General features: G+C 40.4%; 1 protein-coding gene across 1 annotated transcript in view; it reads right to left on the bottom strand.

Annotated features, from left to right (window-relative positions):
- The window catches only part of KDM3B (lysine demethylase 3B), a 56,532-nt gene that overhangs the window by 18,569 nt on the left and 14,076 nt on the right, over nucleotides 1-23,887 (bottom strand). The window contains exons 2-15 of the mRNA XM_057412416.1: nucleotides 23,339-23,506; nucleotides 20,052-20,165; nucleotides 19,579-19,684; nucleotides 18,259-18,383; nucleotides 16,780-16,848; nucleotides 15,306-15,884; nucleotides 11,566-12,808; nucleotides 11,003-11,204; nucleotides 9,445-9,659; nucleotides 8,222-8,374; nucleotides 5,920-6,027; nucleotides 4,361-4,488; nucleotides 3,431-3,710; nucleotides 2,226-2,482 (exon numbers count right to left, since the gene is read on the bottom strand). Of these exons, the coding sequence (XP_057268399.1) occupies nucleotides 2,226-2,482; nucleotides 3,431-3,710; nucleotides 4,361-4,488; nucleotides 5,920-6,027; nucleotides 8,222-8,374; nucleotides 9,445-9,659; nucleotides 11,003-11,204; nucleotides 11,566-12,808; nucleotides 15,306-15,884; nucleotides 16,780-16,848; nucleotides 18,259-18,383; nucleotides 19,579-19,684; nucleotides 20,052-20,165; nucleotides 23,339-23,506 (3,747 nt within the window). The remainder of the gene's footprint in view (nucleotides 1-2,225; nucleotides 2,483-3,430; nucleotides 3,711-4,360; nucleotides 4,489-5,919; nucleotides 6,028-8,221; nucleotides 8,375-9,444; nucleotides 9,660-11,002; nucleotides 11,205-11,565; nucleotides 12,809-15,305; nucleotides 15,885-16,779; nucleotides 16,849-18,258; nucleotides 18,384-19,578; nucleotides 19,685-20,051; nucleotides 20,166-23,338; nucleotides 23,507-23,887) is intronic.

Below are 23,887 nucleotides of genomic sequence, written 5' to 3' on the forward strand. Positions count from 1 at the left end.
CACATCCTTGTGAAAGGAGTACCTCCATGATCTCTACAACTACGTTTTAGATAGAAGATCAATCAGAACCCCAAAGCATTCTTTTCTCTAAGATGAAGAAAATCAGTTTCTTCAACTTTTCTTCCTGTGTAGCTCTGCAATGTTGTAAACATTCTTCATGGCCCTCCACTGGACCCCTTCCATTTTTTTCAGTGTCATTCTTCAACTGGGGAAAGCAAAACTGGAAACAGTGTCCCAGGTGTGGCCTAACAAGTGTCGAGTGGAATAATCACATTCCTTGATGTGCTCCAGCTGTATGCTCTGTAATGCAGCCCAGGACCATTTGCCTTCACAGGCATTGCCCACAGACAGAATGTTGGCTCATGTTCAGCTTGCTGTCCTCTAGGCTCATCTCAGAAGGGCTACATTCCTGCCAGTTAGACCCCAGCCTGTACTGCTGCTTGGGGTTTTAGCTGTTTCCAAGTAAGACTAGATCATAAAATCATCTGCTTACAATGGTCTTAAAAATGTACCTCTATACTGATTCTATGGAGGCCATAGATAATATCCAGTTTAATAATTACAGTCAATGCTAACTACTCTTCACAGCAGAATGTCAGTGCTCCAGAAACATCAAGATGATACTTTTCATAAGCAGCCATCTACTATTCCTCTCAATTTGACCAACACAACTGTTGCTTCTCAGGCATGTTACGTTCATTCTACATAAAGCATCTAGGCATTCAAGCAGGGGGCTGCACCAGAGTTACCCTCAAGTTCTTTCAAATCTAAATTAGTCTGTGAAGACCAGAAGTCAAGAAAGTGAAAAGAGATGTTACACAACAGATCTGGTTCAGTGTGGTAAGAGAATACATGGAGTTGGTGGGACAAGGATACAAGTTGAGACAGGCCCTTCAAGCCTTGAAGGAGTAACTTGCTATTAAACAAGTGATCACAATTTCTTTGCCTGAACTCAGTGATGAGAAGGGGTGGAAGTGGTATTGGATTCACTTTCCTTTAGCAGTGACGTATTTTCCTGTACAGTTCCCTCTACCAAAATCGAACAACAGGAACACATTTCAGTATTTAAAGGGTGGCTACAAAGAAGACAGGCAATCCTTCTTTAGTATTCACATGGGAAAGATGAGGCATGATGAGCGAAGAAGTTACTCCTGGGGAGATTCTGACTGGACACAAGAACATTTTTCACAATGAGAACTATCAGCCACCAGAACAATCTCCCCAGGAATTGGTGGACTCTCCAACACTGGGCACTGTTAAGATTCAGCTGGACAGAAGGCTAGGACATCTAGTCTAAGTCCTGCTTTGCCAAGGAAGGTTGGACCAGATAATCCTCGAGGTCCCTTCCAACCTGGGATTCCAGGATTCTCTGAACTGTTATTAAGGTTCCATCCTTCCAGTCTGACACAGAGGAAAAAAAACAACCAAAAACTCTGCTATGAGACAAGCCATTTCATCTTTTTCCTCTTTCTGCCTGTTGAAGCGTTTGGGGAAAGTATTCTCCAGGAAGAGCTACGCCTTGATAAATTCCACAGAATCTATTCTTCTCAAACAAAATTCTTTTACCCATTTCGAATCATAGAATTGTTAGGGTTGGAAAGGACCTTAAGATCATCCAGTTCCAACCCCCCTGCCGTGGGCAGGGACACCTTACGCTAAATTGTATCACCCAAGGCCTCGTCCAACCTGGTCTTGAACACTGCCAGGGATGGATTTCAATAATCATTGATTTGTTCAGGGCTTTTTTAAGGTTATTTCCTCCAGAATAGACTAAAGATAATCAAAGTACCCAGGATAAGAACCCAGAAATAGCAACTACACTTTAAATTTGATTTCTATCTTAAATGCCTTTCAAGTACACACAAGTGTTTTTACCAAACTGGTTTGCTCACAGATTTTTGTCTTTTTCTGTGGCATGCTCTTGCAACATTTTTAAAGATGTGGAATTTAAAGCGAGCTTTTATAGGGATGCTGATTATCAGTTAAACAATTTAAAGACTACATATAACTCACTTTTTTGGTCTCTTGCAAGGAATAGCTTCTCCACAGCAGTAGTAACCAAACCACTAACAATTCGCATGAAAATTTGCTGTGTCTTTGTAGGGTGGTCAGTTTGGTGAGACATTGCATTGTTTTAACATTTAAAAATAAGATACTATAAAAACATTTAGATCATCACGAAATCTTCCACAGAACAGATATCAAAGGAATACAAAATTACTTGCCATAGAAGCTGCAGAAAAGACTGGAGGAAAGGGGACTCCTGTGTCTAATGGGACCTGAGGAAGCTTTCCTGGCCCTGTGTGCAGCAGATCTCTGAGGCTGGAGCCTTCGGCTTTATTGCTAGATGTCACAGGGCCCAACAAGAGGCTATTAAACAGCTTTGGAGTTAGTGGGGAAGCCTTTGTAGTGGAGTTGAAGGAATCCAATCCAAAGGGTGAATGGGATTCTTTGTTAAGCACTGACCTCAGTGATCCTGATTCTGCAAGGTAAATTGCAACATCAGCAAAAAAAAGTCAAAGTTCAAATGACTAAAAAGTTCTCTGGAGTTATTTGCTCTTGCATTAAATAGGGTATTGATAGAAACTTGCGGAAAAGGTAAATCATCATTGTAACAGTGAATGAGGCATCTCAAAATGATTCACAGTCATCATACACTTCAGATAAATTTTACCCTTCATGTGCTGTTCATGTTTTGAATAGAACAGTGGATGTGAGTGCCTCTGATACACAACAAACCACAACTCGGTAATAGACTCAATCAAATAAACATTTCCTTGACTTTCTGAACTAATGTTTCAATATGAAATATGAAATATTTTAACTGTGGTCAAAATTATTAGTGATTAAGCCCTAAAAAACTAGAGAGAGAGTCATGAACATTTAACACTGACATATAAAGTAGTTCCTGCTAGACACATGGAAAGGAATAAATCCTGTGTTAGTTGTGCTACCGCTTGACAACTGGGAGGTGTATTTTGTGAACACTTATTTCATACTGAGAATCACACTGAAACTACCGAGTATGAAAAAAAATCTAAGCTTTCATTCTGACCCTCCAATTGGACTCTTAAGTCTTTGGAAATGCACTCTTCACACAGCACACAAAAAAACTGTACTTCAATGAAGCAACAAAGTTGCATCTGAAATTGATTACATCACATACCGGCTGCATATTACTTAGAAAATAAATACAAAAACTGGCACTGAAATAAACCAGGAGTGACAAGACAGTATGTTTATCTTCAGCTGTATCATCTTCTTTCCAGCTTTGAGTACTCCTAAACCTGTAAAAGAAACTGGTTCTAAGAGGCAAAGGGAGAAAAATATCATCTTGTTCTTTTCTATTTAGGGCTAAGCACTCTCACAAACAATAGCAACCGAACAGTATCTTCTAATTCCAACACCAGAGGGTATGTCTTCTGCTCACCTTTTGTTTCTTCTTTTGCTTTTTGCGTTGCTAGATCAGCAAGCCAGTGTAAGGCTGACGATGGAGCTGTTTCTGGACAAAGGGGTCTGTTAGTCTTTATTTCACCAGTGTTACTGTTTGGTAATGTCTCTGCTTTTGCAGATTCTTCTATCCTATTATCAGTTGCTTCAGATTTTGGAATGGTGTCAGTTTCTAGTTGCCCCACTCCTGTTGTCCCTGCTCCAGTGGAAAAGGTGTTCTCATTTCCAGAGACTGATGCACTAGGATTTACAGTCGGAAGCTAAAACAAAGATATAAACAACTGCTAAATGTTGAATAAAGGGAGTAGTTCAACTTGGGAGACATTTTAGTTATCTAATGCAGTGGATTTTGTTTGTTGATTTTATTTGATCATTTGCTTTAAGCACACAGTAGAATTCGGTTATGCTTACACTGCATCAGAGTACAGGAGCTTCTTCTCCAAGTACATTAGACCTTGTTGCATGAATTCTTACCATGCCATCTTTCAGTTATCTTTTAACATAAGACCGGGCTTTCTGATTTTTTTTTTATAGGATAACTTCTGGTGTGAACAGTAACAGAACTGCTGTAGATTCAGCACAAAATTCAAAATTCAGGAACCATAACAAAATAAATGCATACACTGCAAGCTACTTAGTGGTTTGGTTTAAGATACAGCATTAACATGAATGGCTTCTTACCAAACTTCTACATAAGAGCATTAGCTCAAATATCCACTTGATAAATAATGTTGCAGCACACATCTCCAAAAAATACCCCAGAAGATTTTTGCTAAGCTAAACCACTCAGAACACGTATGGAGAAATTAAAGTTTGTGTTTCACAATGGATTATTCTAAAGGATCTAACATTTTAATACATCTTAAAAATGTAAATGTCAAACAAGGCATTTCAGGCTCATATTACATACCTGTGATATTCCATTAGTGACAGCCGGTCTCAACACAGATTTGTTCTGCCGGTTAATACATGGACAATTGGCTTTAATACCCCATTTGCCTCGTGCTGCATGAACCATGTCTCCAATATTGTAAAGTGCTGGGAATAAAGTTAAAAGTCTTCAGTATCACATGTACAGAAATCTAAAAACAAGGTCTTAACTATAAGATATATTCAGATGAATGGTTTGGGGTTTTTTCTTTCCCCAGTATTACTGCTAAGTATCTTTAAGATCACATGCTACAACAAGACACTTGTCTCTGGATAGCCTGTATAACTGTGCTAACACCAGCTTAGCAATGTCACTGAGAGGCCGTCAAGCCTGGCAAATCCTACAGATTATCATCTGCTCCTATTATTCTATAGAGGGTCCAATGATTAGAGCAATGAGGCAACTTTGAACCAGAGACTATAGTCTCAGCTAGGCCAGGTCCCACACCTGGGTTGGGACAATCCTCAGTATCAATAGACTGGGGGGATGAATGGATTGAGACCAGCCCTGCAGACCTAGGGGTACTGGTGGGTAAGAAGTTGGATGGGAGCCGGCAGTGTGTGCTTACAGCCCAGAAAGCAGTGCTGTACCCTGGGCTGCATCAAAAGAAGCATGGCCAGAAGGTCAAGGGAAGCGATTTTTCCTCTCTAGTCTATCCCACTTCACCCCATCCCACCTGCAGTCCTGCATTTGTCCAGCTCAGGATGCCAAGTACAAGACAGACATGGACCTGTTCAAGCAGGTCTAGAGCAGATCTACAGAAATGACGAGAGGGCTGGAGCACCTCTCCTGTCAAGAAAAGCTGAGACAGCTGGCATGGTTTGACCTGGAGATCATACTGTGGTCTTTCAGTATGTAAAGGGGGATCATAAAAGACAGAGAGACACTTTTTACCAGGACCTGTAGCGACAGAAAAAGAGGCAGTGGTCTTAAACCAAGAGTAGGTTTAGAGTGGTCACAAGGAAGATTTTTTTTTTTTTTTTTTTACAATGAGGGTGGTGAGGCACTGGCCAGAGGAGGAAGGTGCCCACAGAAGCTGTGGCTGCCCCATCATGGCCTGGTTGGACAGGGCTGGGAGCAAGCTGCTCTAGTGGAAGATGTCACTGCCCATGGCAGGGGGCTGGAACTGAATGAAGTTTAAGGTCCCTTCCAATCAAAACCAGTCTGTGATTCGATAATTTTCAGGACCAGTTATGCAAACTGTCAAGTAAATGGTCAGCACTGACAATTTACTTCTCTCCCCGAATAAAAAATAAAAAAAATAAAAGTTCTTGCAAGTTAACCAAATTTTCTGATAAAATTAAAACCAGCTGAGCACAAGAAGTCACAGCCAGCATCAGCAGGGTGTTCACTTTAAATTCACAGCTTGATCTGACTTAATTTATCGTCCCTTCAATCCTTCCACTGTCACAAGTGGAAGACTCCTCTGAACCCATGGTAGGAAAGGTATCAGCCTGAACACCAACCATCTTAGTAGTTTTTCCACTTTCGCTTGAGACAAGATTTGGAATTTTTTTCTTTCAGGTTTCAAGCATTACCTGTACCAGGAATGATCTGTGTAGGCATAAGATTCTCTGGCTCATGAGACTGACCCTTTGCACATTTCAGCCACGCAAAGACTTCCTCGTCACCAATCTCCTCTGTCTCTAGAATAAAGACACATAAAAAAAGTAAAATTTTGTACAGAATTCACTAAAAATTTACCATCAGAGTATTTCTGCATCAATATTGGGGTTTGTTCCCTTTTTTTTTTTTTTGTTTTTTTTTAATTCTGTACAGTGCAGAGATTAGCCTGTTTATCTCAGAAATAAACTATAAAATACAGGCCATGAAACCAGGATCTACAGCAACTTCTTTGCCTCTTCGGATTATAAAACTACCACAGTCATTTTTTCTTCATCTCTAGTTGCTTATTTCAGTCAGCTAAAAACCCTGGCTTCCAGCCTCAGTTTTTAAATATCATACTTTTGCTCTCATTATACTTTCCTAAGGTACAGAGTAATTCTATCTTTTCTTGTCATCATCTCTCAAGCTTTTTCAACAAAAAAAGTATCTGAAGATCTATTCCAGGAAGAGAAAACTAAGCTCTCGTCAGCCTATCTACTTACAAAGCTAGAAAGTAGAAAATCAGTAGTTTGAAAAGTAGCCTGACAGATTTATAATTCTTCAGATTTTACACCAAGTCTGGTTTACAAATACGTAGCTGCATAAAATGCATGCCATTCTCTTCCTTTAAAAAGAAGGCGAGGTGGAAGGATGAGTGTGAGAATATGAGAAGGATCACAAAACTTCATTTCAGGGTCCTTTAGACTTGGTGTCTGTGTAGGTTGTTTCTACAGTTCAATGTTCAGAAGCCTCAAAGCATGCAATTGTATTTAAGTAATGCCTTGGCTCTACATTTTGGTCCATTCTAAAATTTCAGACTTGATTAATAAAACATAATTACAACACAAGAAACCCTATTCTACTGACTTTCAGCTATATCCACTGTACCCTGGTTAACCACATAATAAGACTGTTATGCTCTTTTCTGGTATATTCTGGCAATAATTTCATAGGCTTCATTATTATACTGGGTCTGGCTGGGATGGAGTTAATTTTATTCATAGCAGCTCTTGCAGTGCTGTTTTAGACTTATGATCAAAACCAGGCTGATAACACACTAATGTTGTAGCTATTGCTGAACAGCCTTTGCAGTGTCCAGGTCTTCTCCTTCTCTCTCTACCCGCTCCCCCCGCCCCACCCCAGCAGCAAACAAATTGAGGATGCACAGCAGGTTGGAATGGAACACCACCAGGCAGGGGATCCAAACTCAGCAAAGGGATGTTCCACGCCATACAAGTCACACTCGGCAACAAAGACAGAGCGGAGGCAGAGTTTGAGGGGGCTAAGCCATGTTTTGCTTGGGAAACTGCTGGGAAATGGCCTGCCCCTGGGATGTGGCGAGTGATTGCCTTTGCATCACTTCCTTCGTTTTCTTTTTCTATTCCTCCTTTGCTTATTAAACAATTTTTATCTTGACCCACAAGTTTCCTGCTTTTATTCTTCCTTTCCTCTTTCCCAGTCCCAGTGCTATGGGAGTGAGCAAGTGGCTCCATGGTGCTCAGCTGCCTGCTGGGGTTAACCCACAACAGCGATTTAAAAACAGGTGACATCATAATTCATTTAATGGTCTCTGGCACCTTTATCATAATGAATAGACAGCAGTACTCGCGCTTATTAACATCCAATATTTCGTACATCTGCTCCATATAATAAAGTAACTGTCACTAATAGCCTTACACTTGACTGCCCATTGCCAGTGTGCATGCTACCAAAGCGGTCTCAATACAATAAAAAAAAACCAAAACAAAACACCCCCACAAAAAAAAAAAACACAACCAGGTACTCACTTTTGTAAACAGTGCACCTCTCTTTGTTAGAAATTGAACTTACTAAGCTTTTTCCTGAATTATAAACCCTAGTGCACCAAGGAATCAAAAAAAACTTTCTAACTCCTTGTTATAGAAAGGAATTCTCTGCAATGTTTGCTTACTACTTCATCTTGCAATGGTTCCAATCTGTTAAGGTATTACTTAAGTTTTTCCTTTATACTCTCTGAGGAAAAGTCAGAACTATACAGTAGCCTCAGCAGACAGACTATGCCTGCTGATGTTGTTATTTTAATAACCAAATTCTAATCAAACAGATAAAACACAAGTATCTAAAGAATGGAACAGCAGCACCAAAGACACTCACTTACTCTGCCACAAAACCTTCAGCAACTTCCCAGAAACTATCCCCACTGAAAGCCAGCCAGTTTAAAGACTACAGTGGGGGGAAAAAAAGCCCAGCACCTACCACTACGTGGACGGCTCTTCCTCAGCCGGTAACAGTCCAAGCAGACCCCAAAACCACATTTGCGACAAACCCAATGGATGTTGAAGAGTGTTGTCTCACATACATCACACATTTCCCTCACGCCACGTACTGCTCGTTTCCATGCCACTTTCTCTATAAAGAGAAGGAACAGTAGGAATTACTGCTCTGACATTTTTCATTTCTTCTGCCTAATTTGAGAATATCGCAGTAACATTGATAAAGAAACAATTCACAGAAACGTGAACTGAGGGCAGAGTATAGGAACACATACTTTGTACATCCAGAGGCACATTCTTTGAGTTGCTAGTCTTTCGACACTATTAAAGCACTCATTTCTAAGAGCAGGTAAGGTCAAGTCCCAAAACATACATGCTACAAAGAAATGAAGCACCTCACAGAGATCTGCAGTAGCTGAATTTCAAGGAGCACTTACAGAACGTAGAGCAAAAATATAAAACTTCTGCTACTTTTTAGGAACAGATAATGTGAACTTATAAAACTATGAAGAATGCATAGTTAACTTTACTAATTGGAAGCCTGCCAACTCTGCAGATTCTAAACTGACACATTCACTGAGGAAGGGGAAGCCCTCTCCAAATGGCTGGCCTTGTACATTCCAGAAGCTAATGGGAAAAATAAGACAGCCAGAACTACCCCATGCAATAGGCTGTACTAGACACCTTTGGAAAATTTTTTCTAAACCTACTTCCCCTTGTATTGGCAATGCTGGCAACCAGTTGCTCAGCTGAGTCCTTGCAGGGTGAATGCAGGTACTGCTCAATCCCTAGAAAACCCTGAGCTTTTCTGTGATGACCCTAGAACATAACAGGATAGGAATATGTAAGAAAAGCTGCTCATTAAAGCATAGCTGGTCAGTATGATAAGCATTCTGAACTTATTTCTATTTTCTTAGAAGCATGGGCCAGCCAACTCCTGCATTTATTTATTGAAAAATAATTTAAGGATGTCTGGGAAAGTTACTGTTAGCTTCCTGGTTAGCACTGATCCAAAAGAAAAATCCTAAATGCTGGTCCCACGATTACCCCCCCCCCCCCCAAAAAGGTGAATATAACCTTCTCTTTGAAAGAAAAAGAGAAGCATTTTAACAAAAAATTTTATTACACTTTCAACTCTATTCCACTGCATTGTACGCGTATTACACAGAGAAGATGGACAAAAAACACTTCAAAAGCCCAGCTTACGATGTGGCTCCACCATCATCATTGCCTCCTTCTCTGACATAACCAGCTGGCAGAACTGGTCCCCAACATTGGCCAGGATATATTTGGAAGTTTCCAGATCGATCCCCTCTGCAGGGGAGGAAGAAGGAATCCACAGGCTCATGGCATCAGGGTCACTCTGTTGTGGGTTCAAGAAACCCTCTACTCGTAGAATACCTTTCCGGGTAAATATCAGCCTGCAGAAAACAGGACGGAGTAATCGAGAAGCTGCTCAACCACCTTTAACTAACTTATAATGCTATCTGTGTCAGAACATTAACCCAGAAAGGGAGAAAAGGGCTTGAACTAGGTGGTATAATCTGCCAGTACAATTATTATGCAAATCCAAGTAATAGAGAATAAGGTACACAAAGGCAACATCCGCAAAACCACTAGAATGAATCTCCAGGGCCCAGCAAGCATTGGTGGGAAATTCCACATGTAGAAAATGGCTACAGTTTAGTAAGTCACTTTTCTCTATATTATTGACAGAAAGAGATGACAAAATTCAATTTATTTGTGCTCCTGCATGATGCTGCTTGTAAAATTGTGCATGGTTCTCATTCTACTCAGGAGAAAGTTATTTCCCACTTTTGGGGAAACCAATATTTCAGTTCTGGCTAGAGCTGCTAGCACTTGGCAACTGTTCTAACAGTCCACATTACAAGACATAAAAATCCTTACTGTACTACTACTATTCTTGCCACTGCTCTCCACAGAGGCAAGTCACAGCTGTTTTACCAGTAGCTGTTGACCCTCCTTGTCTTTGCGTGGTAAAAGGTGCAACAACAGAAGGTGTAAGTTATAGAACCCTGTATGTCTCATGCCAATATTAAAGGTAACTTTATTTTTGAGCAAAACCAATCTTGTCTTTAACCTCAAAGCTAGATTAATTTTTAACAAGTCTGGGAAGAAAAGCAGCTATAATCCTTACGGCATGGGTGGCACACACTAAAAAATTTACTTCACTCTTTACATGTCAGAAAGTGAACAAACACCTTTTCGGAAAAAGACACCTAGCACTTGCTAGAATAGGCAGTTAAGAAAGATGAAGAAAAGCATGAGAGGTTAAAGAACTGTAAGACAGGTACAGAAGACAGAAAAAATACAGGTGGTACTCTACCCCTAAAAATCAGTTCTGTTCTCAACAGAACCTAGTCAAACATTAGCCTCATACTAGAATGTTTCGTTACCTGTGAACTTGTAAAATTCTATCTTTGTTCTAAACTCTATGAAAGAGGGAGACAACAGTTGTTCCACACAAACTGCTACCCAGCAGTAAATTCTACCCAATAAAGCAAATTCTATTTCCTGAGGGTGGACCTGGAGGCTCAGTACCATATACCTCTATCTCCCAACAGCAACTCTTACCACCCCAGTGAGGGAATTACAGGCAGGTGATACAGGGAACTGCAAGACATTCAAAATCTTCATTATTGTACCCAAGCATATTAAATAAGTAAAACATATTTACTTTGTGCTTGGGCACAGTCCAAGCCTGCACACAGACTACATTTGAAGGAAGGAAAGATTTGAGCACCTCCGAAAATGGAAGAAGCGACATGCCACAGTTGAGTCGTCTTGCTCTTGCTCCTTGAATTTGCGGTACCGCTCCAGACGGCACTCCCGGCACTTGTGCAGGTGCGGAGCCACATTGATGCAAGAGCCATCCTGAAGAAAAGGCTCACCTGACTGTTTCAGCTTTCTCACCTTGCTCATATCTTTCAGGACAGACTGACCAACTGGTTGAGGCAAAGTAGAAGTAAAAATTCATTAGATAACTGCAACAGCAAAAGGATACTGGCCCAAATAAACGTATTTTCAGAAACCTGTATGATCATATGCATGCAAAACCAGTAAGACTGTTCAAGTCTGCAGCATACTGTTCTTTTGTCCTGACAAATGCTTAAACATTTCTCGAAGTGAACATGTTCATTCACATTAAAGAAGCCTTAAGCTTTAGCCTTGTAAACATCCTGTGTGCTGCCTACTGAGCATAAATGAGGTTTATACCTGTGGTTAGTTCACATAGTTCATCACACAGGAGATATCCCAGCATCCCACCTCCTTGTGCTTCAAGACACCCTGAATTCAAGTCATCACCTTTTAGGGGGGCTGTGCGGGGACGGCCCTTTGGGGCTTGCTTCCCTTTTCCTTTCCCCAGCAGCAATTCAGCATTGCGCTCTGCATTGGGGCCTAGCTTTGCCATCAAGTGGTCAGGGATTCCCTTCATACAAGCCTTGGCCTGCAGCTGGTCTTCAGAATCACTCAGATCTGACAGATCACTATTGGTACTGGAGTCTGAGTCCTGTTTGGACGTCAAGCTTCGCTCATCTAGAGAGAACCTTTTCACAGCTTCAAAAGGGGCTTTGCTCTCCTGTGGAAATTCTGCCTGCAAAGAGAAAAAGCCAGGTGGATGTCTGCCAAACACATTAGAAAAGGTTTTCAGAAGAGGATTGTCCTGCTGGCCAGGCCCAACAGCTGGTTTTTCTTCTGTTGGGCTGGAAGAAAGTGTGGGCATCTCAATAGGCTGTGTCAAGTTACTGGTTGGTGAGCTTGAACAGCCATTCCCTATAGTGGAAGGGCTCTGAACACCAGCAGCAACTGTTGAACCGGGAGTACTGGAGATCATCTTTGAAGAGTCAGTTGTTATAAACAAGGTCTTCTTCTTAGATAGGGAGGAGTCTGCAGAGGTGAGCGATTCCAGCCAGCCAGAAGTGGCCTTGTGACCCACAGGTGTAGAGGGAATAGAAACCCCTGTCTGAGATGAAGATGCAAAGCCACTGAAAGGACTAAGTTCTGCTTTCTCAGCAAATGCCAGGAAAGGGTTTGAGGGTTCCTCTCTTGATAGCTTTGGGGGCTGTAAAAATAGGTTTTCATGACTATCTGGGGGACGAGTATTCAACACACTTCGTGAAAAGGCTGGAGTAAGCGTAGGCATAGATTCCACAGGCAGCTTCCGCTCCACAGAACCACCAGACTGGGCTCCTGGTTTAGTGTCCACTGAAAGACTTTTGCCTTTACAGATGCCAGCACCCACACTCTCTGTACACTGCTTGAATGAGTCCCGACTAGAGGCATCTTCAGTCAAGCTCTCCGAAATGACCGTAAAGTAGTTACTGGAAGGTAGATTTTGGGACATGCACTGAAAAAACAAGTTCTTGGATAGATCAGAATCTTTCTGAGCCTCTTGTCCAGTACTAGAGCCAAAAGGAAATCCAGAAGGCTTGCTTTCTGTAGTCACCACTCCATTTGATTGGCTCCTTCCACCCCCAAAAATCAAGGACTGAGAAGCACTTGGGAGTGAGATTCCAAATCCAGAAGCCAGAAGTGAATTCTGGGAATTCTGAAACAAAATAAGCATTAGCCTCTTAAACGATTCTTGCTTGATTCAGCAATACTTTGGTTCATCTACCTGTACAATCAGCATTTTGCTTATCCACCTGGAACAGAAACTTCTAGCAGAATTATTTACAGTGAAGAAACTTCTTTAAGGATTCTGCTAGCCTAACTGTTCCTACCCACAAGCTATTGAAACTAATGAGCTAACAGTGTCCACTACATATCTAAGACATACAGAGAAAATGAACACTTAATGTCTTACCATGCTTTAGAACGAAAGTGAAACACAAGACAAGGTCAACTAATTCACAGAAAAGTTATTTAAACTACTGAGTGTTTTCATTCAAATTAGCAAGCAGGGAATTTTAATCGAAACTTTAACTGAAACTTCAATTAAAAATTGAGACTGTTTTTAATTGAAACTCATCTTTTACCCTCACCTAAAATCATCCTGATAAGCTTCTCCTACTTAACCAGCACCCCTGAAATAATTAACTTAGTTTGTGAAGTTAATTCCACAAAGAAGCAGTTAGTGAACAAACTGTTTCTGGTCACAGTAAGCTGCATTTACCAACAGGTAGATAGATGCCTATGACGTGTTACCTTCCAGGGATTATTCAGTAGAGGTTAGGCACAACAAGCTTAATTTTTATGATCTTCAAATACTGGAAAGTTGTCAGATTTTTAGTAGACTCATAACTGTGATATGGAATATTTACTTGCTCTCTTCTCAATTTATACTTACTCAGATTTTCCAATCCTCCCAGTCCTACTGTAACTGATTATATTCTGCAACTAAGTCATTGGTTCTATCCCTTTTCTTTGAGTTTCCATGTAGAAACCTTTTCATGATTAATACACTATTCCAAGGCCATGTTAAATACAACCACAGCCTCTCTGCAACACATCCTACTGGTAATTAGGGTTACTGCACACCTACTACACCACAAACTAATGTTTAGCTTGTTCCTTGGTATCAACCTCCAGCTGTAACAACTTGAATAACCTATTCATGTCCCCCATGACAGTTCTTCCAGATATTCGAATTTCAGGTATCTCTTTTTAGAATCAAAGAGATTTTCACAAACTGAGTTCTAACAGTTCTTAAAAGCGTAATCTTATGAAGCGATTTCGAGGACAAAACCACCAAGATGAAGTGGACAGTCTAAAGCAGCAACACGCGTGAACTATCTACAACACTCTTACTGCTTTATGTCAGGTTCCCTAGAGGAAAATACAGTTGGAAATGGATTAGTGATCTGCCTGCAAATTCCGAAGCCAGATTATTTAATAATGATGTAAACCAAATGATTTGGGGTTGTGGAGAGGGAGGGAAGATGCAGTACCAAAATTTCTCAGAAAAACTCAAGTTCTCCCTTATTACCACCGATGACAGATACAATTTTGACTGTTTACCTGCACCATTTGTAGTTGCTCCTAAGTCTGAACTTGTTTCCCTCCTTTTATTTTTCTTTTCGCAGGGGGTGGTGGGATGGAGGAGAGCAGGCTACAGTATAACAATGTCATTAGGTAACACTGCAGTATTCTACAATTCTGTTTCTCTGTTACACCTTACCATCTAGGAATCCTTATCCCAAAGTAAACATCTCAGCTTTCCCCCCATTCCATTAGCTAATACAAAAGACAAGAATGAAATCCATTCAACCCTGTGGCAACCACCTTGGACTCCCTAATATACCTCCCATTTTTCTTAACTTTTTTTATACAGTAGACTACAGGTTACTTCATTTTTGCTATACTTACTGAGGTGAGGTTTTGGTTTTCTTTTGTTTTGATGAAGGCTTCATTTGGTTACTTAAAAAGTCTTCTAGTTTGTTTTTAACAGTGTTTCCCTTCTACTTTCTCACTTCTTCCCCTAAATACAAACATGTAACTAAAAAGTCTTCAAGCTGCTTCCAGACTGAGTCCTTTATTAACATTTATTCTAATGGTACCAATCTCAAATGTTTTAACTATTTCTTTGTTTCCAAAGATAGTATACGATGAGACCGGCACATTTTCTACTGCAGAGATATCATAGCTGCAACAGACAAGTTAGACACCTGTAAAAGGTCCTCTAAATGTAGTCACATTGTTTTTCTGGTTTTGAGGTGCTCTTTTGTTTTGTTAAAGTAACTTAAACATTCAACTTGGTGAACGTTCTCATCCATATTTATTTTTATGAAGGCAAGAGATACTATGTAGGTGTAGGTTATTTTCCACATGACACAACAGTGATTAAAGTGACTTTAAGGCTGCACTTCTCATATTAACGTTGAATAAGAGTGCTAAAAAGTTGTCTCTTACAACGCCATCAAAAATGTTAATTTTGAGTTCTTTCTTACATCAGGTAACAAGTTTCCTTTGGGAGGGAAGGGATTCACCAGAGAAAAGTAGTTTTCTCAATTCCACGGACACATTTTGTAACAGGAATGTGCTGCAGAACACCTGTTGCAGATATATATGTCTTTCTTGAATATGATGGATCATGAGCTACTCACCTCTCCCTGGGCTTGTGATCGGCCTGTTTTCAGTTTCTCCTGCCCAGTAACAGGTGGCAAACTGGTATCAGAGATTCTCACAGTTGTTGGCGTCAAAGCAGCTGTAGTAACTGCAGTTGCAGAAGTCACCGCGCCTTGGCCAACCTGTTCCAGTGATTTTCCTGCCTCTTTACATCCAGATCCAGCTAGCAAAGCTTGTCCAGCCACAGAGGAAAATGGAGTGAAGGGCAATGGTGTGTCACCACCAACTGGCTCATCCTGGACTACTAGTGTTCGGCCATTCTCTTTGGTGTAAGTGGCAAAGCGAATATTGCGATTAATCTGCGGAATGAATGAAGGCAACTGCTTGGCCCTTGGATCCAGTCCTGTTTCGCTACTGGAGCCTCCTTTCCAAGGACCTCTGCTTGCCTCACCTCCATCACTACCACTGCTATCCACCTCACCCCTCTCCTTTAGCTTCTTTGTTGCAGGATCACACCCAGAATCTGAGGCATTTTTCCTCCTCCGTCCATCCTTTCCCTCCAGACTTTCTTTCTTCTTTTTCCCTTTAGATGATTTAGCTGCTTTTAGGCCCCCTCCCTATAATAGACAACATCATGCAATTGCTAAACAGAACAATAAGAATACCTACTCAAAGAACATTTTTCCATTAGAATACATTACACTGCTCTTAAGCTTAGAAACACTTAATCACAAATTGAGACATCTAAGGAAAGATACCATGTGATCATAGAACACAAGCATAAATGCAGTCTTGTCTTTTTTGTACTAAAAGAGGATCTTCACAATGAGATTTGTAGCTGAGCTGCTTTGCTGTACCATGTACCACATCATGGCAGATTTTGGGAAACATGCAACATGGCCATCCTCCAACACAGTTCTTGCTAACACATGAAAGCTATCTGCACAGTAATTTTTTCTACAAGTGCAATCCCCATAGTTCTTCTGAAGTGCACACCTTCTGTCCACTATCAAAAACCTACAATATTTAACTACAGGAGATAGCTTGCCCCTTAGCCTAGGTTAAAAACAGAGATTCAAACATCATCATGGAACCTCTCAACTGAAGCAATGAAATGCTTGTCACAAGCACACAAGCCTGCTTCAGAGAAGCCAGATGGTAATTTTAAAAAACATCCTGTGAAGAAGCAGAGTGATCCCATTAGAAAAAGGCAGAGAGCATAGATACACCTTTTATCAGAGCACTTCCTCTTAAAATGGAGCCATGATTATTAAAACAACCACTGCCCCCCCAAGATCCATGGTTGAAATTAGTAAAACAGGCCTGAACAAAAAGACTGTTTGAGGAAACCTTTAAAGAACCTCAGAGTGGTCATTAAAATTCTCCTTTGCCAATGGCATTATCAAAAGCCCACAGTGAACACAGCATTAGTTTTCAGTTGCTTCCATGTTTTCTATCTAAATTTTTATGAAGTTTCACACTGTAAATACAAGACCTTAACTGCTGCCGTACCTCACTTGGAGAAGTATTATCCATCACCACATGAATCAGTCGAGGATCCACTGACTTAACTTCACCACTCTTAATTTTCATGCAGATTGATATTGAGAAGGTAGTAGGAAAAAAAAAGAGGAGGTTAGTTTTTAATTCAGAATATATAGTATCAACACAAGAGACCTTAAACACAGGGCTACTTTGCAGCATTTGTCTTTTATTCCTGTCACACTTCCTTAGTAATAATACAGGCTTCCAGTTTATCTTCTATCCTTTTGCTCCTTCCCTATTTAAACATCTTTCAGACTTCATCCCTACTACTTTTTCCTTGTAAATTTGTTCTACTGAGCATCTCTAATGCATTCATTGCATTAAACACACCTCTTCTTAAATCTGATTTAGTATTGTTCTAGCCTCCTGCACATACACTGCTAGATGTAGAAAAGGCTACTGGAAGCACATCAATTTATGATAGCTATCTTTATCAGCTTCTCCCCAAAAGGAGCAATGAATACCTTATCTAAGCAATTGCATTTGGAGGTTACCTTTTTATTTCACAGTATACGTGCATTAAGTTGGGTGCTTCCTGGCACGTATCTGCTGAAATCACATCCTCCACAATTTCAGTGCCTCTCCAAAGCACTGCACTCGTTTATGGTACATGGCAAACCTTTTTCCTGTGCAACAGCAATAGATCCAAGAGTGCAGGAGTACTGCACGTATACACAGGACTTACTGGACATGTTCAGTGCACTCATTCTGCACATATATTTTACTGCACAAGGCAAAGGCTATGAGGGTAGGTGGCATAGGCATGGGACCAAAAAAAAAAAAAACTGAGAAGAGTGTTACTGCTATAGTAATTTACACACAGCACCACAGACTTCTTCCTAGATGCTCCTGAAAAATGGAGCCATTGGGAGCAGGCTGCTGGTAGGACTGAACTACCTGCCACACCACACAGCAGCACACAATACAAACCAGTTAACTCTAGCACTGTACAGATTTTCTTACTAGGTTTACTGATAGGAATAGGACAAAAGTAAACAGCTTAAGCTAAAATACACCAATCACTTTTATTTAGACTAAGATTTCACCTTGTATGCTAAACTTGTTTCAAACCACTTGTACAGCCTACCAGACAGAAACTGAGAGAAGGCACAAGAAGACCACAGCATAATAGAGCCAGAAGGCAGCTCTGTACATCAGCACTCTCTCCCATACAGAAAGCCACTTTTGATATTTTTTCATATAGTGCTCATTTCTAAAGAAATTCTTGCATCTTCTTGTATAGTAGTGGGCTGTGCATCATCATTTATTGTGGAAAGTCACCATAACAGAAGAAAAATAATTCTGTGAGTAGCAACATGGATAATTACTCATATTTTAAAACAAATAACAAAGAGCCAAAGTGTAAGTTTTGTGACGCTGTCATTCTGCTTGAGCTACTGAAGTCTGGTATTTCAGAAACACCAAAGCACTGCTTCATGTTTTTACCTCAGTCAAAGCCACCTCCATAAGACGAGTTATTGGGTCTTGATGGCTCACAACACCACAGAGCCAGCTATTTTCATCCTCTGGTTGATAAACCTTAACTCTTTGGCCTTGGACACTGTAAGGACCTGGAAAAAAGAAGGACTCTAAGTGAATTTTCCAGACAAGTTTTGTGTCATTTAGTTAGAAGTCATACAATCAAAAAAAAAGTTCTGTACACACAATTAGAGCTTGAAAAGTCATCTTTCAGGTGGAAAGAAATTAAAACACTAGGGCTTCTGCTGCAAATCCTGCAAAAGCCAAGCATTCTATTGTAAAGTATCAGTGAACACTCAAAGCTAAAGACAAAATACAGCTTACAAGTTAAAAAAAAAAAAAAAAAAGGCAAAAAAAAAGCAGCAAAATAAACTCACTCCTTTGACAAAAGCAAAGCAGACACGGGCTCCCTGCTAACTAACCCCTTTGCTTTCTAAACTACAAGTCAGTAATTATGAAACATCAATCCAGGGGACAGTCACAACATTCCGACTCAGTTCATATGCATGAAATCCCAGTATAAACTGCATGCAGTTCAGAACAGAAACACATCATTTGTAACTTTGAAAAATTTAATATAATTGCACAAATACCCAATGTCTATACACCAACCAGTCTTTGTTCTCTGACACAGGTAACAGATTATATACAGAAAGGATTCCTCTGACCCTGCCGTCACTCTCCACATCAGCATGCAGACCTTTCCTCCTACCCTAAATCCAGACAAAAACACCTTTACTGACATTAGGTCATCAAAATCCACACAATCAAAAAGCCTGTATCTGATGCAACCAGAACCAGGCACTTCAGAAGAAGGCTCCAAACTGGAAAATTGTGAAGCTCCTTACTCATGTAAGAAGTACTGACCTCATAGTTATTTTCATCAGCAAACATTTAATCAAAAGGCACCAAATCCCCATTAAGGATTACATCGTCCTCCCAGTGTAATACAGTGACCTACCTCTACGGTGGCCACCTGGCCCCATGAACCCAAACTCTGGATAGAAAATCATTTTAGCACTTGAAGACCCCAATCTGAAAAAAGCTACAATCAGGCTTAAACCCAATACAAAATCCGGACAACAGTTAAGGTATTAAATCTATACTGAGCACCTGTATCTGTCACAAAATAATGTTTCTTTGTAAAGAACTTTCAAAACAATACAGAAAATTGACCTTCCAAATCAAGCAGTAACAAGTTCTATTACTAATTCTCCTTCACAAATTCCAGCATGGCCTAACCGTTCCACAACAAAGTAGCTCTGAGATAGAAAAACACAGTCTCACCTCTACTAAATATCTCCTGAAGCTTCTGGTCACTGATCAATGCATTGACAGATTCTCTTAGTGAAGACTGCTCCTGCAGAATCCGATTTTGACTCTCTGTTCCCATCTGCCGAGAACAAACGGTTTTAACATAAAAGTATAGTCTTTTAAGGCAGCAGACTCATTAGTTTTTAATGGACAGCTCTCAGAAAGTGACAAACAAAAAAGAAAAACTAAGGAAAGCACAGCTGAACATGCCTGGAGGAAAAAAAGCACTAGCTATGCAAAAGATGTTGCAAAACTTTCATTGCAATTATCAGTTACACTGCGCTTGACAGCTAGCTCTCCCACTGACCAATACAGAGAGGAACTAGGACTTTTCAAATGCAGATGGAAGTTAGTATAAACATCTGGAAAAGCAGGGGAAAAAATAAGTTTATCTGACAAGCACAGCAAAGTTAAATTTGCACTTTAACTGAATACAGTTCAAATACCTGAAACAACCGTAATCCACTGGCATCAGATAGGAAACGTAAATGTCTGTCCAGAAGAAACTCTACTGGCACCACAGAGCCTAAGCCCAGCTTATCTACTAGAGGAGTGAAGGTCTGTGATGGACAACAAAAATCAAAGGTTATAAAAATGACTAAGCACACATGCAGGTCAACAATAGCTATTTTCACATGCTATTTAAGTATGACAAGGAGTAAGTTTCATTTCTCAACTTGCACCACTTATCTGACTTTTCTTGCAAATGTGGCACATCACAAGAAGGAATTATATAAAATTAGCTCCACTTCTTCATTAGAAATTAAAGCATAACTGAAAATACCTTCCATGGTATTGTTTTTTTCAGAGGTACCTTCTGATGCTCAGGTTAGAAAACCCCAACCCCCCAAAATAAAAAACCTAACAAGCTTTGGTTAATGGTTCAAACTACCCTACATTTTTGGCGTACAACCTCCTGAAACGAGCTGTTTTATTCCTGTACAGAAGTCAGGTGTAAGTAATTTACAGGCATACTATTAAAGGGGAGCTTTTGTTTTTGCTCATACTTTGTGCAAATCTAAAGTTCCTAACAGGTGTACTAATGGTATTCAAGCTGCAGGACAAATCACAAAACAGCTAGTCAAATCATAGTGATAAACTTATAACGTAACTTGGTGATGGAAGAGAAAGTTGTCAACCACGGGGGTCTCTGAAAAGTGTTACCTGTCTCACACTCACACTTAACTGATTTTAACACACAAGTAGTCACAACATTTTCCCCTTAACAGCTCTCATCAAGTTTGTTCACACTCCATTCTCCGGTACATAACAGCATGAATGTATTTTCTCAGTTTATGCAATTATTTCCTAAATAAAAGTGAACAGGACTACAAGCAAGAGAGAAGTAAGGATGAACATACATTCGTGACAGATCTCAAAAGAACAAAATCCAACCAACCAACCACCACCACAACAACAAAACCACACTACCATAAAACCCATGCAAAATCACCACCACCACACTCCAGTCTACCATAAAAACCCATGCAAAACCACCACCACACTTGAGTCCACACCCCAAACTTTGTAATGCTAAGGAGTTGGCTTCCCAGAGTTGTCTATACATACCTACTCTGGTCCTCTGGCTAACCCCAGTCTATACCCCGATGCAGTTATGTGGGTAGGCCTCTAGTACCTAGTGAACTCTTGAGAAGCTTGAGCGCTCACGGGGCTATCCGGAGCACAGGGGATAGAAACATTTCTTCAGCAAGTCCACAGATCTAGCTTGAGTTACAGTGGAAATATTCTGGGATCGTAGTGGACCCATATTTGGTTCTAATAGTCTTCTAACAGGTTCTGACACAACTCATCACACAATTAATGTGTGGACTATGGTTAACACCCCCAAATCATAGAATCATAGAATCATAGAATAGTTAGGGTTGGAAAGGACTTTAAGATCATCCAGTTCCAACCCCCCTGCAATGGGCAGGGACACCTTATGCTAAATCGTATCACCCAAGGCCTCGTCCAAACTGGTCTTGAACACTGCCAGGGATGGAGCATTCACAACCTCCCTGGGCAACCCATTCCAGTGCCTCACCACCCTAACAGGAAAAAATTTCTTCCTTAAATCCAACCTAAACTTCCCCTGTTTAAGTTTTAACCCGTTACCCCTTGTCCTATCACTACAGTCCCTAATGAAGAGTCCCTCCCCAGCATCCCTATAGCCCCCCCTTCAGATGCTGGAAGGCTGCCATGAGGTATCCACGCAGCCTTCTCTTCTCCAGGCTGAGCAGCCCCAACTTTCTCAGCCTGTCTTCATACGGGAGGTGCTCCAGTCCCCTCATCATCCTCATGGCCCTTCTCTGGACTTGTTCCAACAGTTCCATGTCCTTTTTATGTTGAGGACACCAGAACTGCACACATGCTCCAGGTGAGGTCTCACAAGAGCAGAGTAGAGGGGCAGGATCACCTCCTTCAACCTGCTGGTCACTCAGATAAAGATACTTGGGAATCATCTGAAATAAACTGATCCTGTATAAACACAGTTTCCCCAGATAAAATCAAACTGGACTTCAATCTCAGAAACAAGTTGTAAATACACCGAAAGGAAACTCCACCTATGGAACAAGCACTGTGTACAGATTCTCTGCTGTAAAGACTTGGTTTTCTTCTGCCTTATGACAAATGCAATAAAGAAACCTTCAGAGAAAGATGCAGGGCTGAGCTTGTTGCTTTGAGCCCAAGTGTCCATTTAAAACATTAAATTCAAATTCCACCAAGCCACAAAGTCCTTGACTAGAAAAAACATTTTAATGTGTCCATGCACAAAGTGTAGTATTAAAAAGTAGAGTCAGATCCTAAGCAGTCCAAGGACTGCAGAAGAAAAGAAGCAAAAGGGCAAAATAATAAAAATAAGACAGCATGAAAACAAAGGTAGGATTCTCACATCTAATGATATTTCCTCTTCAGAAGATACTATGAGAAAAAAGAAGGATGTAAGAAATGCCCTTCACTACACACCACTCACCAGGATGTTTCCAGAATGGGTGTCCTCAGATAAGAAATGCCTTTCACTACACACGACTCACCAGGATGTCTCCAGAATGGGTGTACTCAGATATGCCAGCTAAAACATACTGGTTTTGTTCTCAAGCATCATGACTTACAACTGCCATGTAAACAACAACATGGATAATCACCTCAAGAACCAGGAGAAAATTCTGCATATCAAGTTAGTTAATGCTGACAATAACACTTCAATAATCTTTTTCAGTTTAGATGAGGAGTGGCAAACTTCTGGGTCAGACAAAGCCCACAGTCTATTCACCTCCTAAAAATGCCTTGAAGGAATGCCTATTAGAATTACGCAGCAACCTTTACCATACAGAGCTCTGGAGAGACCATAGAAATCAAAAGACTTTTTTTTTTTTCTGGATTGTGAAAATATCTCACAATTCAGAAAAGCCTAAAATAGGGAAAAAACCAATATTTTCAGATACGTAGCACATTTCTTCAGAGACCCACTGGTAAACAGTATCTCATTTCTGTGAGGTAACAGCTTTCAACTCCTGGGGCAGGAACTGGAAGCATGCTGCCTCACATATGCCTTTCTGAAGACACTATAATTCTCAGTCAACTGCTCTATTTACCATTTAAAAAAAAATAAATTAAAAAAAAATCAATCCCCAAGCAATTTTTGGTATCTCCAAACTGGTGCTCTGCACAATATCCAACCGTGTGTTTCACAGTAGAGTGAAGATATGAGAGGTTTTGGCCAAATACTCACTAGTGCAGGCCACTGTGCCAGTGAGACACGAGTCCCCTGAAGCATAACTGGATCATTTCGAGGAGCCCAAACCAATGATCCTTCCAGCAACAGCACTATAACTTCTTCAGCATGGACTTTCACCCAGGCATGTTGCTTCCAGTTACAGCCATCAAATTCCACAAAGATCTGATCAAAAAATAAAAATAAATAAATAAATAAATAAATATTAGAAGGCATTTCAGCTCTTTTCAGACACCATATAGAACCTACAATCCTTATGGATGAGGAGACAGCAGCTTTAGTCAGAGGAACCAGTATAAGTATTGTAATGGTAATACTGAGAACATCCCATGTACATAACTACCAATGAAAAAAGAAACAGGAATCAAATTCACAGTAATTACTGACCTATGAAAAATTATTTATCCCAAACATGCATCACTGGCTTCAACTGCCGCATTTTCCCCTACAAAATTAAATCCCAAAATACAGCTGATGCCTCAATGCAAGCCTTTTCACATTGGGGTACCATAGAGAATTTAGATACTCTTATTTCAACAGAGGATC

Source organism: Pezoporus wallicus, unplaced genomic scaffold, assembly GCF_028554395.1.
Source record: "Pezoporus wallicus isolate ANWC-B61680 ecotype Strahan unplaced genomic scaffold, APGP_CSIRO_Pwel_v1 contig_7842, whole genome shotgun sequence".
Classification (NCBI taxonomy): domain Eukaryota; kingdom Metazoa; phylum Chordata; class Aves; order Psittaciformes; family Psittacidae; genus Pezoporus; species Pezoporus wallicus.